This window comes from Meles meles, chromosome 18 (genome assembly GCF_922984935.1).
Source record: "Meles meles chromosome 18, mMelMel3.1 paternal haplotype, whole genome shotgun sequence".
Taxonomy (NCBI): Eukaryota; Metazoa; Chordata; class Mammalia; order Carnivora; family Mustelidae; genus Meles; species Meles meles.
The window spans coordinates 39,208,392-39,225,512 of record NC_060083.1 but is presented as its reverse complement, the minus strand read 5'-3'; the positions used below and the strand labels follow the sequence as shown (position 1 = coordinate 39,225,512).

Genomic DNA, 17,121 nt, shown 5'->3' with positions numbered 1-17,121 from the left:
TAAAGATTATATTTGATTCAGAAAAAGAGAGGAAGGGAAAAAAAAAAAGCTTTTAGGGTTCCCTCTTCCCCATTCTAAATATACCTAGCTCTTCTACTTTCCTTTTAAGTACACATTTTCCTTTTGATCATCTCTCTATCCTATTGATGTTAGTGTTTTTTCATTTTTCTTCCAGAGTGCACACTTTCCAAGCACAAGAACCATGTCTAAATGAAACTGTAAATTCTTCAGCATCAGCTGCGGTGTTTGAGAATTCAGTGTAAGCGATTCATGCTGAACATCTGTAATGCTGGTATTTGTATGATGAATGGTTAAGTTAGGATAGGATTTTTTTTTAAGATATTTATTTATTTATTTGACACAGAGAGAGAGAGAGATCACAAGTAGGCAGAGCAGCAGGCGGCAGAGGCGGTGGGGGGAAGCAGGCTCCCTGGTGAGGAGAGAGCCCAATTCAGGGCTTGATCCCAAGACCCTGAGATCATGACCTGAGCCGAAGGCAGAGGCTCAATCCACTGAGCCACCCAGGTGCCCCAGTAAGATCTTATTCTAAAATACTAATTTCCAGGGAGGGATATTTCATCATCTTTGAGAGCTATCCATTCAGAGACTGTGGAACGGTAAACATGTTCTGATTGACTGGCAAGCATTTAGTGTGGGTGTAGCATGGGCTGGGCACACTATTAAGGATGACACACAAAACTGAGACATGCTTTTTTTTTTTCTTTCTTTTTTTTTAAAGATTTTATTTATTTATTTGACAGAGAGAGATCACAAGTAGACAGAGAGGCAGGCAGAGAGAGAGAGAGGGAAGCAGGCCCCCTGTTGAGCAGAGAGCCTGATGTGGGACTCGATCCCAGGACCCTGAGATCATGACCTGAGCCGAAGGCAGCGGCTTAACCCACTGAGCCACCCAGGCGCCCCTGAGACATGCTTTTAACACAAGATCTTCTTACCCTAGTTTGGGAGCCAGAGCATCCACAGCTGACCTCAGGAACACACCAGGAAGTAAAAAATAACAGTACTAGTGGGAAATTAAATGCTGAAGAGCTACAAGAGGAAGAAACGTGAGCCCTTTTCCAACAAGTTCTTATGTGCAGTTCAACCTTAGGTAGGTTATTCAGAGGTATTTATATGCAACATTGAAGCTAAATACTAAATACTGAAAGCTAAATACTAAATACTGAAAGCTGCCTGTCTTACCACCAACCCAGAATATCCATATGCAGTGCTAAGGGTCTGGAACTTGAACTCTTCAGAGTCCTCTATTTTTCTCATCAATCAGATGTTTACTTTCTGCTGCTCTGTTCTTTAGCTCGGCTGGTGGGGGGAAACTCAGGTGAAACTGGGATTCAGGATTCTAACTTAATGACTCTGAAAGCATTTCCTCCAGCGAGGTTAAATCCTCAACGCCTGCTCTCCACTTCCCAGCTTTTAAAAAATGGCTTTTTTAGCCTGACCTCCTTGACCAAACTTTTCCTTCCTCTCACAACCGACCCCATTATTTTTTATTGTTATTGTTATTATTTAAATACCCATGCCTTTTTAAAGCGCCAGCTTCACTAAAGATATTCCTTCCTCTTCTTCCCTCCCCCAACTCCTGGCTCAAGCATTTTGATTTCCAGAGGTCACTTGGGCTACATGGAGTTCACTGCTTCTCCGACTCTGGTACCGCGCCGGTCCCCACCCCCACTCCCGCGGGCCACCCAGGGCTCTCAAACCCAGACAGAACGGGGCAAGGAGGTGGGCGCTCACCGTTGAGAGAAACTGGGGATTCTTTGGAGCTACAGCTTCTGGAGAATGGTTTTACCTCTTTCCGCGACGTGAACGACTAACTTACTTGCAGTTCGCTAAGGGCAAGGACAATGTCTCCTCTACCAGACAACGAACTTCCTGATGATGGACGCTACCCTTTAGTTCCTTTTACAAGCCCCATTCCCACCACTTTGAGATACAGAATGGCTTTCAAGATACAATTTCTTGTGCAAAATATCCCTTCCCAACTTTGAGTTTATACGATAAACAGAAATGTCCTTTAGCCAATTAGGCAATGAAGGGGTTAAACCTCAGCCACCTGATGGATTCTGGGGGTTTCCTTCCTCGACTTCAGAAATTAAAACGACCGGGAAGGGAATTTGCCCAAGGTAAAAATGAGAACGGCTAACTTCAATTGTCAGGCTTCAGCCCCAAACAAGAATGGCTGCCCGTGTCCACAAAAGGTGCCAATACCCTAACTAAAAATGGCTGGCCCGGATTTCTACTACTGTGCTACTCTCTGCCCAATTCCAAAATGGCGCTTACTAGCCTCACCAGGAGGAGCGAACCTCCCAGCATCCTCTCTGGCCCTGAACGTCAGGTGACGCGAGCCCCAGCCGGAAGTGAAGGAAAAAGCGCCTCAGCCCGCGGCGCCTGCGCAGAAGGGTCTAGACGCTGTGAAGCAGGAGGCACTTGGGATCGTCCGCAGGATTGGGACTGCTACAGAGGCCGCCACGGAGCCCGCCGGAGCCACCGTTCCTGCTGCTGCTGCTGCCGCTGCCCGAGTCGGAACTGTCGGGCCGCAGCCGCCGGCAATGCCGCGAAGGAAGGTGAGAGGAACGGGACAGAAGGGATGGCGGGTGTCTAAGGACAGTCGATTGAGCAACGTGACGCAGTTGGTCACGCCTCACAGTGGTTGGGTTCCAACTTCCCGCTCCCCCGAACCTAGCTCAGCAGCCCTCTCTTCTGTCCATACCCAACAGAAAAATGTGGGCCCAATCCTGGCCTCGGCCTGTGCTTGCAACTATTCCCGCCCTCTGCTTGCCTGGCTCGGAGGCGTTCTTCTCGTTAATTGGTCGCTGGAACGCCTAGAAGCGTATTGATTGGCTGGTGGCACCGCCTATTTGGGTCCAACGGTCACCTCCCCGCGTGTGGGGGCGGTGTCGGGGCCGGGCCCTACGGCTCTGCGACTGGTTGTGGAGAACGATCCCTCCTCTCTTGATTGGCTAGGCTTGGCAGTCTGTCCCGTGGGGGCGCGGTGTAGCAGTAGCGCCATTGGGTGGCACGAATCCCCGCCCTTCCGGCCGGTGATGCTGATAGGTGCATAGGCGGGGTTTTGGAGCATCCTTCCTTTCCAGGCGGGGGGCACAACAAAGCAGAGGACTGGGTGGTTGGGAACCAGCGCCCACTCCCTAGGGATCCCACTCAGGCCTGTTGCATCTAAGCTGTAATTTTTCCTTATTTGCCCAGTTGGACAGCGAACAGAAAATGCGTTCCAAAAGGCTAAAACTTTCCAGAGTTAGGATTTGTAGGGTCACCTAGGGACACCCCCCATTCCTTTTCTTTGCAGCTGAACAAACAAAGACGTAATGAAGTGCCCCAAGCCATTTCCATTAGGCAATAATGGAGCCAGGACTACAGAACAAATCTAATTCAATTCAACACATGTTTATTAACTACTCGCTACTGTGCTAGTTGCTGGAGATTCACGAATTAATTAGACATGATCCCTGGCTTAAGGAGATCACAGTCAGATGGGGAAAACACATAAATAACAGAAGGAGCTAGTAAATTCTCTAGGCAAGAGAATATACTAAGTACTGTGGGAGGGAAGTGAGGGAGCAATTAAGTCCGCTGTGGAGTAAGATGGGAAGTAGATCGTGAAAGCTAGAGAGAAGAGCTGAATTCCAGAGTCAGACCAGGAGAGGATGGTCAGGGACTCAAGTATCTGGGTAATGAACTAGACGACCTTTAAGACTCCCTCTTCATCCTGTGGATTTTCTGTGATTCTGGAGCCTCTGCTCATTTCTGGGCAGATTACCCTTGGAATATTTGGAAAGCTGTGTGGTATTCTTGCTCATTTCTGCAGAAATCTTTCTTTTCACAGAGGTTTTCAAACATTGGTACCTTTTATTTTCTCCTAAAATGGCCTACACTCATAGGCAGTATTTATGTTAAGGCTCACCAAATGCTGGAATAGTATTGGTGCCTTGGAATAGGTCCATAGTCCCTTTTCTGCAATTCCCAAATACGAAGAGCTTTTGAAAATGTACGTGTTTTTAGTAACTTACTTGGTTGGCAAAACCTGTCTTCAACTATCCTGAGCCTACTTACAGTTTCTGTGTGTCTCATTGGGTGATTGTTTATATATTCTACTGTAGAAATATTAATGTGTTTGATGATGGGTGTTTCTTGCGGGGTATATGCAAAATGTTCCCTTTCCAAAAAGCCAAAAAGTTACGAATTTCAGACACAACTGGCCCTAAGGGTTTTGAGTAGAAAAAAACCAGGGGGCTTCTAGCTTGAAGTTTTGCAGGGTTTTCTAAGCAAATACTCTTCCCCTTTCTGGCTTAGTGAAGGGTATAGTGTTAATGTTCAGTTGTTAAAAGTTGTCTGTATGACTAATCATGCTTCAGGAAGCTAATAATTGACAAATAATTATTAATTGAAGAGATGATAAAAATCTCCATTCTTGAATATCTACAAGTCTTCATGTGCAAGCTACTTTTTTCTTTAAAGCACTTTTGGTACATGTGGAGAAACTTCATAGGTAGATAACATAAGAAAGAAGAATTTTAGTCTTTTTCTTTAAGTTCTCTTGGGATCAGAGTTGTGGCTCTTGATATTTTGAAATAGTATATGGTTTAAAAAAACATGATAGCCTTTCGTGGAGACTTTGAACAAAAGCTACTCTAAAGTTAAAAGGAGACTAGCACTGATATTTTTCCTACCACCATGGACTTCCAAGTGCCTAGTACTGTCAGCCAGACCGTTTTGAATTGGTACTTTTATTTCCAGTTTGTAGTGCTGACCGATAAATGGACTTATGTCAGAGTTAGTGTTAATGAAGTAAGAATGCTCTCTTTCATTCATTTAAGAAAAGTGCATTATTTGTAGGTTGTTCCGTTTAAATGCCTTAAGTAAAGGGAATTTGGTGATGGAATCCTTCCTTCGTGTTTTTGGGGTCATGGTTCATTTTATTTCCAGTGTTAACACAAACCCACAGAATAAATGCTTCTGTGCTAATGTCTGGATCTATGGTGTTACAGAGGAATGCAGGCAGTAGTTCAGATGGAACCGAAGATTCCGATTTTTCTACAGATCTCGAGCACACAGACAGTTCAGAGAGTGATGGCACATCCCGGCGATCTGCCCGAGTTACTCGCTCTTCAGCCCGGCTGAGCCAGAGTTCCCAAGGTATAAGAATTCATTCTTCCTGACCATACCTCACAGCCTGCTCTGGTCATCATATTATTGTGTTAATATGGAAACTGGTCCCTTGGCTTGGTGTAGGTGACAGAATCTGGTAAAATGCAGAGTGAATGACTGCAGAAGTATCAGGTCTTTAAAAAATGGTTCTGTTGGGGTTGTTGTCTAATGTGTAGACCCAAAGGAACTATGTCTGATGTAATGGCTGTGTGACCCATGGATGTCTTAAGTAGCTTCACTTTTTTTTTGGACTACAGCTTTTCCATCAATAAAATGGGAATGCCATCTCTTCACTTCCTGTTGGAATGGTTTAGACTTAGGGTCTTAGAATAGGCTCTTGAACTTGTTTTTGGAGGAGGTTCAGTACTTCTCAATACTTCCAAAACTTATATTTAATTCTGTAATGTAGTCAGATGCAATTATTAGATATAAATAGTTAAACCCACCCAACTGTCAGTTGTTAAATCCTAGAATTTCGCTTTGGTTGTACAGAATGGAGAATCTCTGTGTTGGAAGGTAGTTTGAAGGCTCTCTTGTGTAATTGAGTTGTCTCGGCTTAGATTTGGAGGGTACCCCTGAATCCCTCCTGGTTCTGCTCTGGGATTCCCTGGGGAGGAAAGAAGGTTGCAGTTAATGCACAAAGCTGGTAATCAATAGGTGATAACAGATTAAGGGGTAGAGGGGAAGCTATAATAGGCTTCGAGCACTTAAATAGTGCCCATTTGGTCACTGCTTCATGAGCATATTGCAAAATGAGAGAAAAACCTATTTTTCAAGCAAGAAAATGGGAACATTCTTCACAGCTGTTCTTTATTTTATTTTTGAATTTAACGTTTCAGTTGAAGTCACGCTGTTGTTTCTTGAGTCTCAGTTTGTGTTTATTTTTTGAGCACAGTGGGAATAGCGATAAATGACTGCTGTAATTCAGATACTATGCTGTGTACTGGAATGCCGTCATAGAAAAATCAGAGTTCCTGCCCGTAAGGTGCTCACAGTTGAGTGCAAGATACAGAAATGTCAGTCGATCATGGTCGTGCATTGTGGTAAGGGCTCTGAGAGGTTGGCATAGCATATTTTGGAAGCTCAGAGATGGAGCCAGCAATTTGGGGCAGGTCTCCAAGGTGGATCCTAAAGGATCTAGTAGGACTTTACAAGTTGAAAGATGGGAAAATGTTATTCCTGGCAGAGGGAACAGTATATGCAAAGGAAGTGTTAAAATATTCTTACAGAGTGTAATTGGTCATTGCCCTGGACACCTAAAAGTTGTAAATATTCAAAACAGCTAGGAAATACCTGGGCCCTGGGTCCCTTCCTAGTTGTTATATGTCATAACTGGCACAACTCCCAGGGGCATCGTTCACAGTGTAGTCTATGTAAGACTATGTAAGACATTTTGCTCAAAAGCAAAATGTAGGCTCTGTTATGAATTGCGCTTTCTCGAGGTATGCAAGCTGATAGTCTAGCTGTGTGTTGACTTCTTTTACTGAAAAGCTTGAGAAGTTTAGTTTTGTTCTTAGGAGAACCTGTGAGATTTACATATCATCTTAAAGATCTTTTGTCATCTAAAATATGGTTTAATCTCAGCTTTGAATCTTTCTCTAGTTTTTTTTTTTAAGATTTTATTTATTTATCTGACAGAGAGAGACACAGCGAGAGAGGGAACACAAGCAGTGGGAGCGGTAGAGTGAGAAGCAGGCTCTCCACTGAGCAGGGAGCCTGACGCGGTGCTTGATCCCAGGACCCTGGGATCATGACCTGAGCTGAAGGCAGACATTTAACAACTGAGCCACCCAGGCACCCCTCTCTAGTTCTTTTTAAAGTGTCATCAAATTAGAGATGTAACGAGGCTGCCAGATGCTTCAGAATAGGTTTTGGTATCTAAAAAAATTCCAAAACTGTGTTCTTGGCCTCACTTTTCATTAATCTATTATGACTTTGCTTCAGAGTATCAGCATAATCAGGAAGAACACAAGAGATCCGTAAAGAAAGGAAATATTTGTATATTGTTACACCTGTAGTAGTAAAATATGTGTTTTATGGTGGGTTGGTCTAAGGGAAGAAAGAGAAGATGGAGCTAATATTCAGAAAGCACTAGACTAGGTACCAGGGATCATATTCAGTGAAATTTATATGAAGTATATCACTTCTTACAGTAAACATGAGGAATAGTGTTTTACCTTTTTTATAGATCAGGGAAAAAGCTTGAAGAGGTGAACTTGCCCAAGATGCTATAGCTAGGTGGTATGGAGTGGCATGGAATGGGAGTCAGTCTTGATTCCAGAAGCTAAACTGTTAATTCTATACTGTATTGCACCTCTACATCTGATCTAGGTTCTTTAGCTTATATTTTATTTAATAGAATAGATATGTTAACTATTTGTTGGATTTTGTGAAGTATGAAGAGGAGGGCAGGCATGCTAATAAATCATATGGATAAGAAATAAAACATATTTCCTTCTTTTTTCTTTAAATTACTATCTTTAATATTGGGGATCAGATTCCAGTCCTGTTCGAAATTTGCAATCTTTTGGCACTGAGGAGCCTGCTTATTCTACCAGAAGAGTGACCCGTAGTCAGCAGCAGCCTACCCCGGTGACTCCGAAAAAATACCCCCTTCGGCAGACTCGTTCGTCTGGCTCAGAAACTGAGCAAGTGGTTGACTTTTCAGATAGAGGTGAGTGATTATGGGATCATTTGGTCAATTACAGAGAGGATCTCATCAATTCCCCTCTTAAGGAAGGCTTGAGGCTATTGCAGATAGATGCCCAAGATTGACAATATTCAGCTAGGTAAATGCTGTTTGCCTGATTCCTTTCTTGAATGTGTCGCTGAGGGCAGTTTTGTACTAGAGTACTCTTAAAGCCTAGAGTAACAAGTATATTAGATAGAACCCATAATAGGCAAAAGGGACTGGAGCCCTTTTACCCATAGATGAAGAAAGCTTGCACCAGATTTTCCTATAGTCATGCTTGTCAGTCCACTTACCTCTGAATTTCTGAGGAGGAATGACCTTGGAAATGGGAGTTGTGAGCTGTTGAGATTGTGATTCACCAGTGCAAATCAGATGCCTTAGAGCATGGGTTACAGACTGGGGCACCCAGCCTGCCAACATGCTCTGGTGGTTTGCTTGCACAGTGTTTACCTTTTTTTATTTTTATTTTTTTATTATTTTTTTTAAATTTATTTATTTTTTCAGCATAACAGTATTCATTGTTTTTGCACAACACCCAGTGCTCCATGCAAAACGTGCCCTCCCTATTACCCACCACCTGTTCCCCCAAACTCCCACCCCTGACCCTTCAAAACCCTCAGGTTGTTTTTCAGAGTCCATAGTCTCTTATGGTTTGCCTCCCCTTCCAATTTTTTTTTTTATAAACATATAATGTATTTTTATCCCCAGGGGTACAGGTCTGTGAATCGCCAGGTTTACACACTTCACAGCACTCACGATAGCACATACCCTACCCAATGTCCATAACCCCCTCCCCCTCTCCCAATCCCACCTCCTCCCAGCAACCCCCAGTTTGTTTTGTGAGATTAAGAGTCATTTATGGGTTGTCTCCCTCCCAATCCCATCTTGTTTCATTTATTCTTCTCCTATCCCCCTAACCCCCCATGTTGCTTCTCCATGTCCTCATATCAGTTCATTTTTATTTTTAAAGATTCATTTATTTATTTTATAGAGAGAGAGCGGAGAAGCAGAAGGGGAGGGAGAGCGACAAGCAGACTTGCCAGGCTTGATCTCAGGATTCCCGAGATTACAACCTGAGTTGAAACTAAGAGACACTTAACCAACTGTGCCACTCAGGTGCCCCAGTGTTTGCATGTTTAAAAGTTTGTTGCCAGCATTTGAAAATACAGAATTTCATAAAAAACAAAGAAAACCTGGGTTACTAGTTTCTTTTAAAAACTGGAAAGCTCTGGGGCACCTGGGTGGCAGTGGGTTAAAGCCTCTGCCTTCAGCTCAGGTCATGATCCCAGGGTCCTGGGATCGAGCCCCACATTGGGCTCTCCGCTCAGCAGGGAAGCCTGCTTCCTTCTCTCTCTATGCCTACTTGATATCTCTGTCAAATAAATAAATAAAATCTTAAACAAAACAAAACAAAACAAAAAAAACCTGGAAAGCTCTGAGAACATGAGGTGGTCATTCACTCACAGTATTGACTGAATTGGAAGAGTAGTTGTTTTCTTCTTCTTCCTTTTTTTTTTTTTTTTTTAAGATTTTCTTTATTTATTTGACAGAGACACAGCGAGAGAGGGAACACAAGTGAGGGGAGTGGGAGAGAGAGAAGCAGGCTTCCCACTGAGCAGGGAGCCTGATGTGGGGCTCGATCTCAGGACCCTGGGATCATGACCTGAGCCAAAGGCAGACGCTTAATGACTGAGCCACCCAGGTGCCCCAGTAATTGTCTTCCTGAGGTGGACAGTCCGCTCTCAATTTGGTCTTGCTTAGCCCTTGTAGGCATTTGGCATACAACCCATGATTTATAATCTCAATTGTTAGATTACTAACAGGCTAGCTTGGGAGTCAAATTCATTCACATGCTCACACCAAATATGTCATCCAGAAGGATACCCATTTTTATTTATCTTCCATCCTGTGTGTTTCCTGGAAGGAAAGTTAGATGGTCATTTTATTTTGAAGATTTTATTCATTTATTTGAGAGGGGGAGGGAGAGACCGCACAAGTGGGAGTGAGGGACAAAGGGAGAGGGGGAAGCGGACTCACCCCTGAGCAGGGAGCCCGAAGCGGGGCTTAACCCCAAGCCCCTGGGATCATGACCTGAGCCAAAGGCAGACACTTAACCAACTGAGCCACCCAGGCACCCCATGAATGGTTATTTTATTTTATTCTATTATTATTATTTTTTAAAGATTTTATTTATTGGACACACAGAAATCAGAAGTTGGCAGAGAGCCAGGCAGAGAGAGAGGAAGGGAAGCAGGCTCCCGGTTGAGCAGAGAGCCAGATGCGGGGCTCGATCCCAGGACCCTGAGATCATGACCTGAGCCAAAGGCAGAGGCTTAACCCACTGAGCCACCCAGGCACCCCTGGATGGTCATTTTATTTTATTATTATTATTATTTTTTAAAGATTTTGTTTATTTATTTGACAGAGATTACAAGTAGGCAGAGAAGCAGGCAGAGAGAGAGGAGAAAGCAGGCTCCCTGCTGAGCAGAGAGCCCGATGTGGGGCTCGATCCCAGGACCCTGAGATCATGACCTGAGCCAAAGGCAGAGGCTTAACCCACTGAGCCACCCAGGCACCCCTGGATGGTCATTTTATTTTATTTTATTTTTTTAAAGATTTTTATTTATTTATTTGACAGAGATCACAAGCAGGCAGAGAGGCAGGCAGAGAAGGAGGGGAAGCGGGCTCCCCGCTGAGCAGAGAGCCCCATGTGGGGCTCAATCCCAGGACCCTGGGCTCATGACTTGAGCCGAAGGCAGAGGCTTTAACCCACTGAGCCACCCAGGCACCCCATGGATGGTCACTTTATTTATTTATTTATTTAAAAGATTTTATTTATTTATTTGACACAGAGAGATCACAAGTAGATAGAGAGGCAGGCAGAGAGAGAGAGAGAGAGGGAAGCAGGCTCCCTGCTGAGCAGAGAGCCCGATGCGGGACTCGATCCCAGGACCCCGAGATCATGACCTGAGCCGAAGGCAGCAGCTTAACCCACTGAGCCACCCAGGCGCCCCAGATGGTCACTTTAAAGAAAGATTTCTTCTGCCCAGTTTTGATTACCCATGATGGGGGGCTTATGAGAAACACAGATAAATGGAATGTCCTAGGATAAATCCCAAACTGAATTTTACTCAGAATGTAAAATCGCACAAAGGAATGATGTTAGTTTCTTTTCATTTTCCTTGTAGCTTTACAGCAGATAAGTGGCTAAAAGTCACTGGTTAAATTATAGAGGATCTGGGAAGCCCATGAACTCTTCCGAATAGTAAACCTCTAAATAAAAGAGCCCCACTCATGAGCTTCTACCAATTGCTTTTGCTTTAGAAACTAAAAATACAGCTGATCATGATGAGTCTCCACCTCGAACTCCAACTGGAAATGCCCCTTCTTCTGAGTCTGATATAGACATCTCCAGCCCCAACGTGTCTCACGATGAGAGCATTGCCAAGGACATGTCCCTGAAGGACTCAGGCAGCGATCTCTCTCATCGCCCCAAGCGCCGTCGCTTCCACGAAAGCTACAATTTCAATATGAAGTGTCCTACTCCAGGCTGTAACTCTCTAGGTGAGTGTGACTGGCTTCTTAACACCTGTGTTCCATGGTTCTCGCCCTCTGGAATTAGGATCATGAGGAGATGTTCTGTATTCTCCTGTGATCTAGCTTCTTGAGTTCTTTGGTGGCACTGAGAGCATCACTGAGTTTCCCACTCAAGTAGCGAGTATTTTTGCTTCTTGGTTGCAAGGACAAGAAGTGCGACGCACTGATCAGTTTCCTGAGAGCTTCTCCCTGCAAAAAGGTTCCTCCTTTTTCCTGCAGATACAAAACAGAAGACCAGTTATCTCCAAATGGCTCATTGTGTGGTGCACAGTTCATGCTTCATGAGGAGTGTAACTAATGCAGAGTACTGCTTGTGTGGCCAGAGCTGCTAAGAAAATGAGAAAAACAGAGTTCTTACTGCGTGGCCGTGAATGTAAAAGGGCGCAGATGAGATGCTGGACTTTTGTTACTTCAGTGGTTTTAGGCTTTGTATACTTGATAAGTATAAGCCGGACAAGTATCTCTTCTCAGATGAAGGACTGTCTCAGTGTTTTCTTACGACCTTTACCTCTTACTGGCAGATTCTTATAATGGTTTAAACCTATGGTCCTTAAGGCGAGCTTCAGTGCAGACGTTGGGATTAAGCTTTGGTTTAGAGCTGGAAGGCGCTGATGGAGATTACAGACTTTTCTCCACTGGGTCTACTTCTCAAATTTGTGAACTTTTCAGCAGGGCTATCAAGTAGAACAGAGTAAGCTGTTGCTTTACAGGCCCACAGTATGTTTTCCCTAGCATTTAATGTATTTGGATCTTTTCCTGGTCTTAGCACCAATATCTCTGATAATCTCAACTCCTCAGAATGCCTAGAGCATGAGTTCCCCTGAACATCACACCAGTCATCACTCAAAGAAGCTAATCGTTTTAGGCCTAAATGAGTTTCCTTGGGTAAATGTTGGAAAAACTAAGCATAGACATCATCATGTAAACACTGGTATTTGAGCGCTAGCTAGTGCTTCAAGAGGGTGATGGGATCTACTCGCCAGATGGCAAAGAGACTCGGGCCCTGCTTGTCACTCTCCCTGCTTCCCTAAATTGTCACTTTCATGTGCTCTGTTTGCCACATGCCAGACACTGTTTTAGGTTCTGGGGGTGTAGCTGGGAACATGTCCAGGTTTCTACCCTCTGGAGCTTAAAGTCTTAACTGGGGAAGGCAAATCAGGTGGATACATAATACACCAACTAGAGATAGTTCCTTGAAGGAAAATTAGGGAGTGCTGAGAGGGTAAGGTATTGTGTGTATATACAACCACTCACACACACGCACACACTCTCTCACACAGCCAAGTGGGCTGTGGGGCAAGAGAATGCTTAAGCAGCTTGAGACACACTTACGGGCCAGTATGCCTAGGGTAGAGCAACCAGAATGGGCAGAAGGAGATGAAGTCAGAGTCGGGCCTAACTGTATGTTATTTATGCTCAGTACTTAACCCCCCTTAGTGGGGTAGATGAGAGGATAAATGTAAATCTGTTGCATCAGAGGAAAGTTAACTTTGACTTTTGGTGTTAACGTACTGGCAAAGTTTGAAAAATACAAACCTGAGCTTCCAAAATTATTTTTGATAAGGGGGTGCCTGGCTGGCTCAGTGGAGCCCGTGACTCTTCATCTTGGCATTGTGAGTTCAAGTCCCATGTTGGACATAGAGATTAGTTTAAAAAAAAATTGCTGAAATTATTTTTGATCCTGTTCCACTCTTTATGTTCAGCAAAATAACATCATAAATTTTTTAAAATAATTTTGGTATAAAAGTATTCTGTGCTTGTGAAAACTTAAAACCCTGCAAGAGCCTTGAAATGCATGAAGTTTTCCTTCACTCATATCCCTGGATATAAAACTATTCTTGGTAGCTTTTTTTTTTTTTAAGATTTTATTTATGACAGAGAGAGAGGGATCACAAGTAGGCAGAGAGGCAGGCAGAGAGATAGAGGGGGAAGCAAGGCTCCCTGCTGAGCACAGAACCCAATGCGGGGCTCGATCCCAGGACCCTGAGATCATGACCTGAGCCAAAGGCAGAGGCTTAACCCACTGAGCCACCCAGCCTCTCTTGTAGCTTTTTATGAATGTTTCTAGTAAGTTTGTGTGTACATGCACGCACACACACGTGTAAATATACATATATTTCTGTTTTGTTACCCACAAAAGGGAAAGTACAATGGTTTGGCATCTTGGATATTTTACATTTCTCAGAGTTTCATCTGTTCAAAGAATACAGAGAATTGTATTATATTGATAGTTTATATGAATTTTTTACATTGTCCTGTATGGATTGATCTTGAGATTATTTCTCATTTTATTTTGAATAATACTGTAGTGTATAGCCTTATGTGTGTGTATTTTGGTATCTTCCTAAGAAAACCTGTAGGAATAAATTTATAGCAGTAGAACTGCTAGATCAATAGACTAGTTATCCTTTTTAACATTTTTGATATGGACACATTAGATCGGTTTCAGTTTATATATTCCAGAATAAGACATGACTTGAATAATTTACCCAGAAGTTATAGATGTATAATATCTTAGAAAGAAATACTTATAGAAGTATTTTTTTAAAGAAATATCTATAGAAAGAAGGCTTTCTGTAGTACGATGCTTTACGTTTTATACATGGTGTTTGATCACTGAGGATAGTTTTTTCTGTGCAAGATAAATTGAATGGATCTCTAAAATCATATTTTTTTATAATGCAGTCCTAGAGAAATGGCAGCCTGCATATCATATGTTAATTCCCCTCTCCCCTAATACTTGGATTAATTTCATCCTTTAAAGCTTACTCCATAAATCATGTATGATTTTTTAAATGCCAGTGTCTCCATTGCCCAAAGGTTTTTTAAACCTCTTGGTTAAAGAGATGTGTAAAAAGGAAGTGACATTCAGTTCTCTGTGTGTTTCCCAAAACCACATGAAAAATAGAAAAGTGGAGAGATGACCCTTTAGATAAAATGAGCTTTCTGTATTCTGTATTCTGTATTGTTTCTGTATTGTTACATTGTCCCCTCATAAGAGTGCCTTGTGCTAACTTCCCATTTATTTATTACAGTGTTAGATTAGTTGCAGATATATAGTAGTAGATTCGGCATTTCATGTACGAACCAGTGCTATCAAGATAGGTGTACTCTTGATCCCCTTTGTCTGTTTCACCCCTTTCTCCCCTCCCTGCTTTGGCAGCCACCAGTTCCTTGTATTTAAGAGTCGGGTTTTGTTTTTTCCTTTGCTTTTTCCTTTGTTTTGTTTCTTACATTCCACATATGAGTGACATCATACCATATTTGTCTTTCTCTGACTGACTTACTTCACTTAGCATAAATCCCTCTAGGTCCATCCATATTACAAATGGCAAGATCTCATTCTTTTTTGTGGCCAAGTAATATTCGTGTGTGTGTGTGTGTGTGTGTGTGTGTATAGAATACCTTTTTCTTTATCCATTTGTCTATGAGTAGACACCTGAGTTGCTTTTATATCTTGGCTATTGAAAATACTAACTGCCTATTTAAAAGTCTGATTACAGAAGAAACCTGAATCTTTGAACAAAATCAGCCCCCCTCCAAGAAAATAAATATATTTAATCTGGTTCAGAATGATCAAAATAATGCTTATTTGTAGATTAGAAGAGTCCATTTTCTTTATTTTCCATAAGTTTTTTTTGATTATTGAGAACTCAGTTCAGATTGGATAGCATTGCATAATAGAAAAGAAGGAACACTTAGTATACATATAACTTGAAAATTTAGCATAAGAAAGTTAAATTTCACTGAAAGGAAATGTTCATTTTTTTTGTCCTTTATTATAAATATATGAATTTATGGCTTTTTTGGAATTTGAAAAATACATTATCAGAAGCACAAAAGGAACTACAGTTGATACTGAACATACACAAGTATGTTCAAAGATTTCCAGATCCATCCTGTGGAAGAAAAAAGTTTATCGTGGGTGCAAGTTATGGCCCGTCACTTACCTTTGGTGGATTCAGTCTGTGATCAGGTATATATTGGATAAAAAAGATACAGCAAAATAACACAGTTGATATACAGAAAGCTATCGTTTGATGAACTTAAATCTTTTATCTTGAGATTGAGTTTTTCCCTCTTTTAACAGGACATCTTACAGGAAAACACGAGAGACATTTCTCCATCTCAGGATGCCCGCTCTATCATAACCTCTCAGCTGATGAATGCAAGGTAATTGTAGTCATTACTTGACGTGTAGTACCCAGTGAGTGCTGCCATGAGGTTTGCCAGGCACTTGGCTAAACCCTGGGGATCCAGTGTGAACAAAATAGACCAGGTCCTTTTTCTTATATTCTGGTGGAGGAAACATAATAAAAATACAGTTTAAAAAAAAAAATAGTTAAATATAAAAGAACTCTAGGAGGTAATGAATGCTTTGAAGGGAATTAATAGGGAGATTACATATGGAATATTTGGAGTATCATCTTCTAGTGCCTTGATACTCCGCTTTGAAAATTGACTTCAGCGACTGCCAGGCACCTTTTCCATTAGGAACTAATTTGCATAAATATGTGATCTCAATATTTATGCATTAGGTTCTCTTCTCATGAATCTGTGAAGACATTTTGCTCTTTAAAGTTTTTCAGAATTATTTTCCTATTTCTCTGTTTCCATGGAATATTTTTCCTTTTTGTTATTCTCAGTCATGCCTACTCTTGGCTAATTCTTGTTTTAAATTCTTGAGGACTGTAGTCCTAAATAACCTTTGGGATTTGGGGTAATGGCTTGGGGAGAGCCCAAGATCCTCTTTTACATGTTCCTGTATGGGTTGCTGCTACCAAGGATGGAACTAATAATAGGGAAGCAAGAGTCGAAACATTCTTAATTAAATGGATTGCGTGGGTAGTATTGGATAGGTTATCCAAGCTCATTGGATCAAAGTATTAACTGCCATTCTTGTGGCTGTTATTTTCTGACAATGCCAAGGTTACAGATTATTCCTGCCGAGCCGGTTTCATCCTATGAAAAATTAGAATCCCTAGCCAACATTAGTTCTTTCTGAGTCAGGAATTTGTTTCTTATTCACAACTAGACCACACCATGGGACATTTCTTGATGTGTTTACTCTTTCAGCAAAGTAGCGTACTTTGAATGCTTATATGGATTTTAAGGTTGATGCAAACATTCTTATTTTTCTTCATTCCAAATCTCTTGTGTAAGGAAGGTCATTTCTTCTGCTCCGTGTAAGAGCGAGTGGTAGGTCTTCCCATTATCTTGCCATTTGCCTGAAACCTGATCAAAACAGGAACAGCTCGGCCAACATCTGCATCAGATGCTGACAAGGCACTACGTCTTTCTTTCTCTGAAATGAACCATGATCTCTTTTTGAGAGTTGTCCTCTGCCTCTTGTCTTTAAATATGATGGGATACTGTGGATGGTCTCACATAGAAGTATTCCTGAAGTACAACTTGTAAATTGTTGGCTTGTGGCAATGTGAACAAGTTAAGCAATTTATTTTTAAAAAAGAGGAAGAAAAAGTTCAGTTTGGGGAAGAAAATTCTGAAAAAAAAGGAAAGCATTTCCTCAGTCTTTCCTTTGTTATGCTTTCTTCTTCACGAGAGCAGTGAGGCTCCACATATAATCCATCTCTACTGCTGGAACCTGATGGCTCTGGGGAATTTCTGAAAGATGTATATTTTTATTAACA

At 42.1% G+C, this 17,121-nt stretch overlaps 1 protein-coding gene across 2 annotated transcripts in view; it reads left to right on the top strand.

Moving 5' to 3' along the window:
- The first annotated feature begins 2,390 nt into the window (after positions 1–2,390).
- Positions 2,391–17,121, top strand: part of KAT7 (lysine acetyltransferase 7) — a 33,797-nt gene continuing 19,066 nt past the window's right edge. The window contains exons 1-5 of one of the 2 annotated variants that reach the window (XM_045986196.1): positions 2,391–2,582; positions 5,022–5,169; positions 7,679–7,855; positions 11,198–11,437; positions 15,561–15,643. In XM_045986196.1, the coding sequence (XP_045842152.1) occupies positions 2,568–2,582; positions 5,022–5,169; positions 7,679–7,855; positions 11,198–11,437; positions 15,561–15,643 (663 nt within the window). In that variant the 5' untranslated portion in view covers positions 2,391–2,567. The remainder of the gene's footprint in view (positions 2,583–5,021; positions 5,170–7,678; positions 7,856–11,197; positions 11,438–15,560; positions 15,644–17,121) is intronic. The other variant, XM_045986197.1, reaches the window with a different exon arrangement.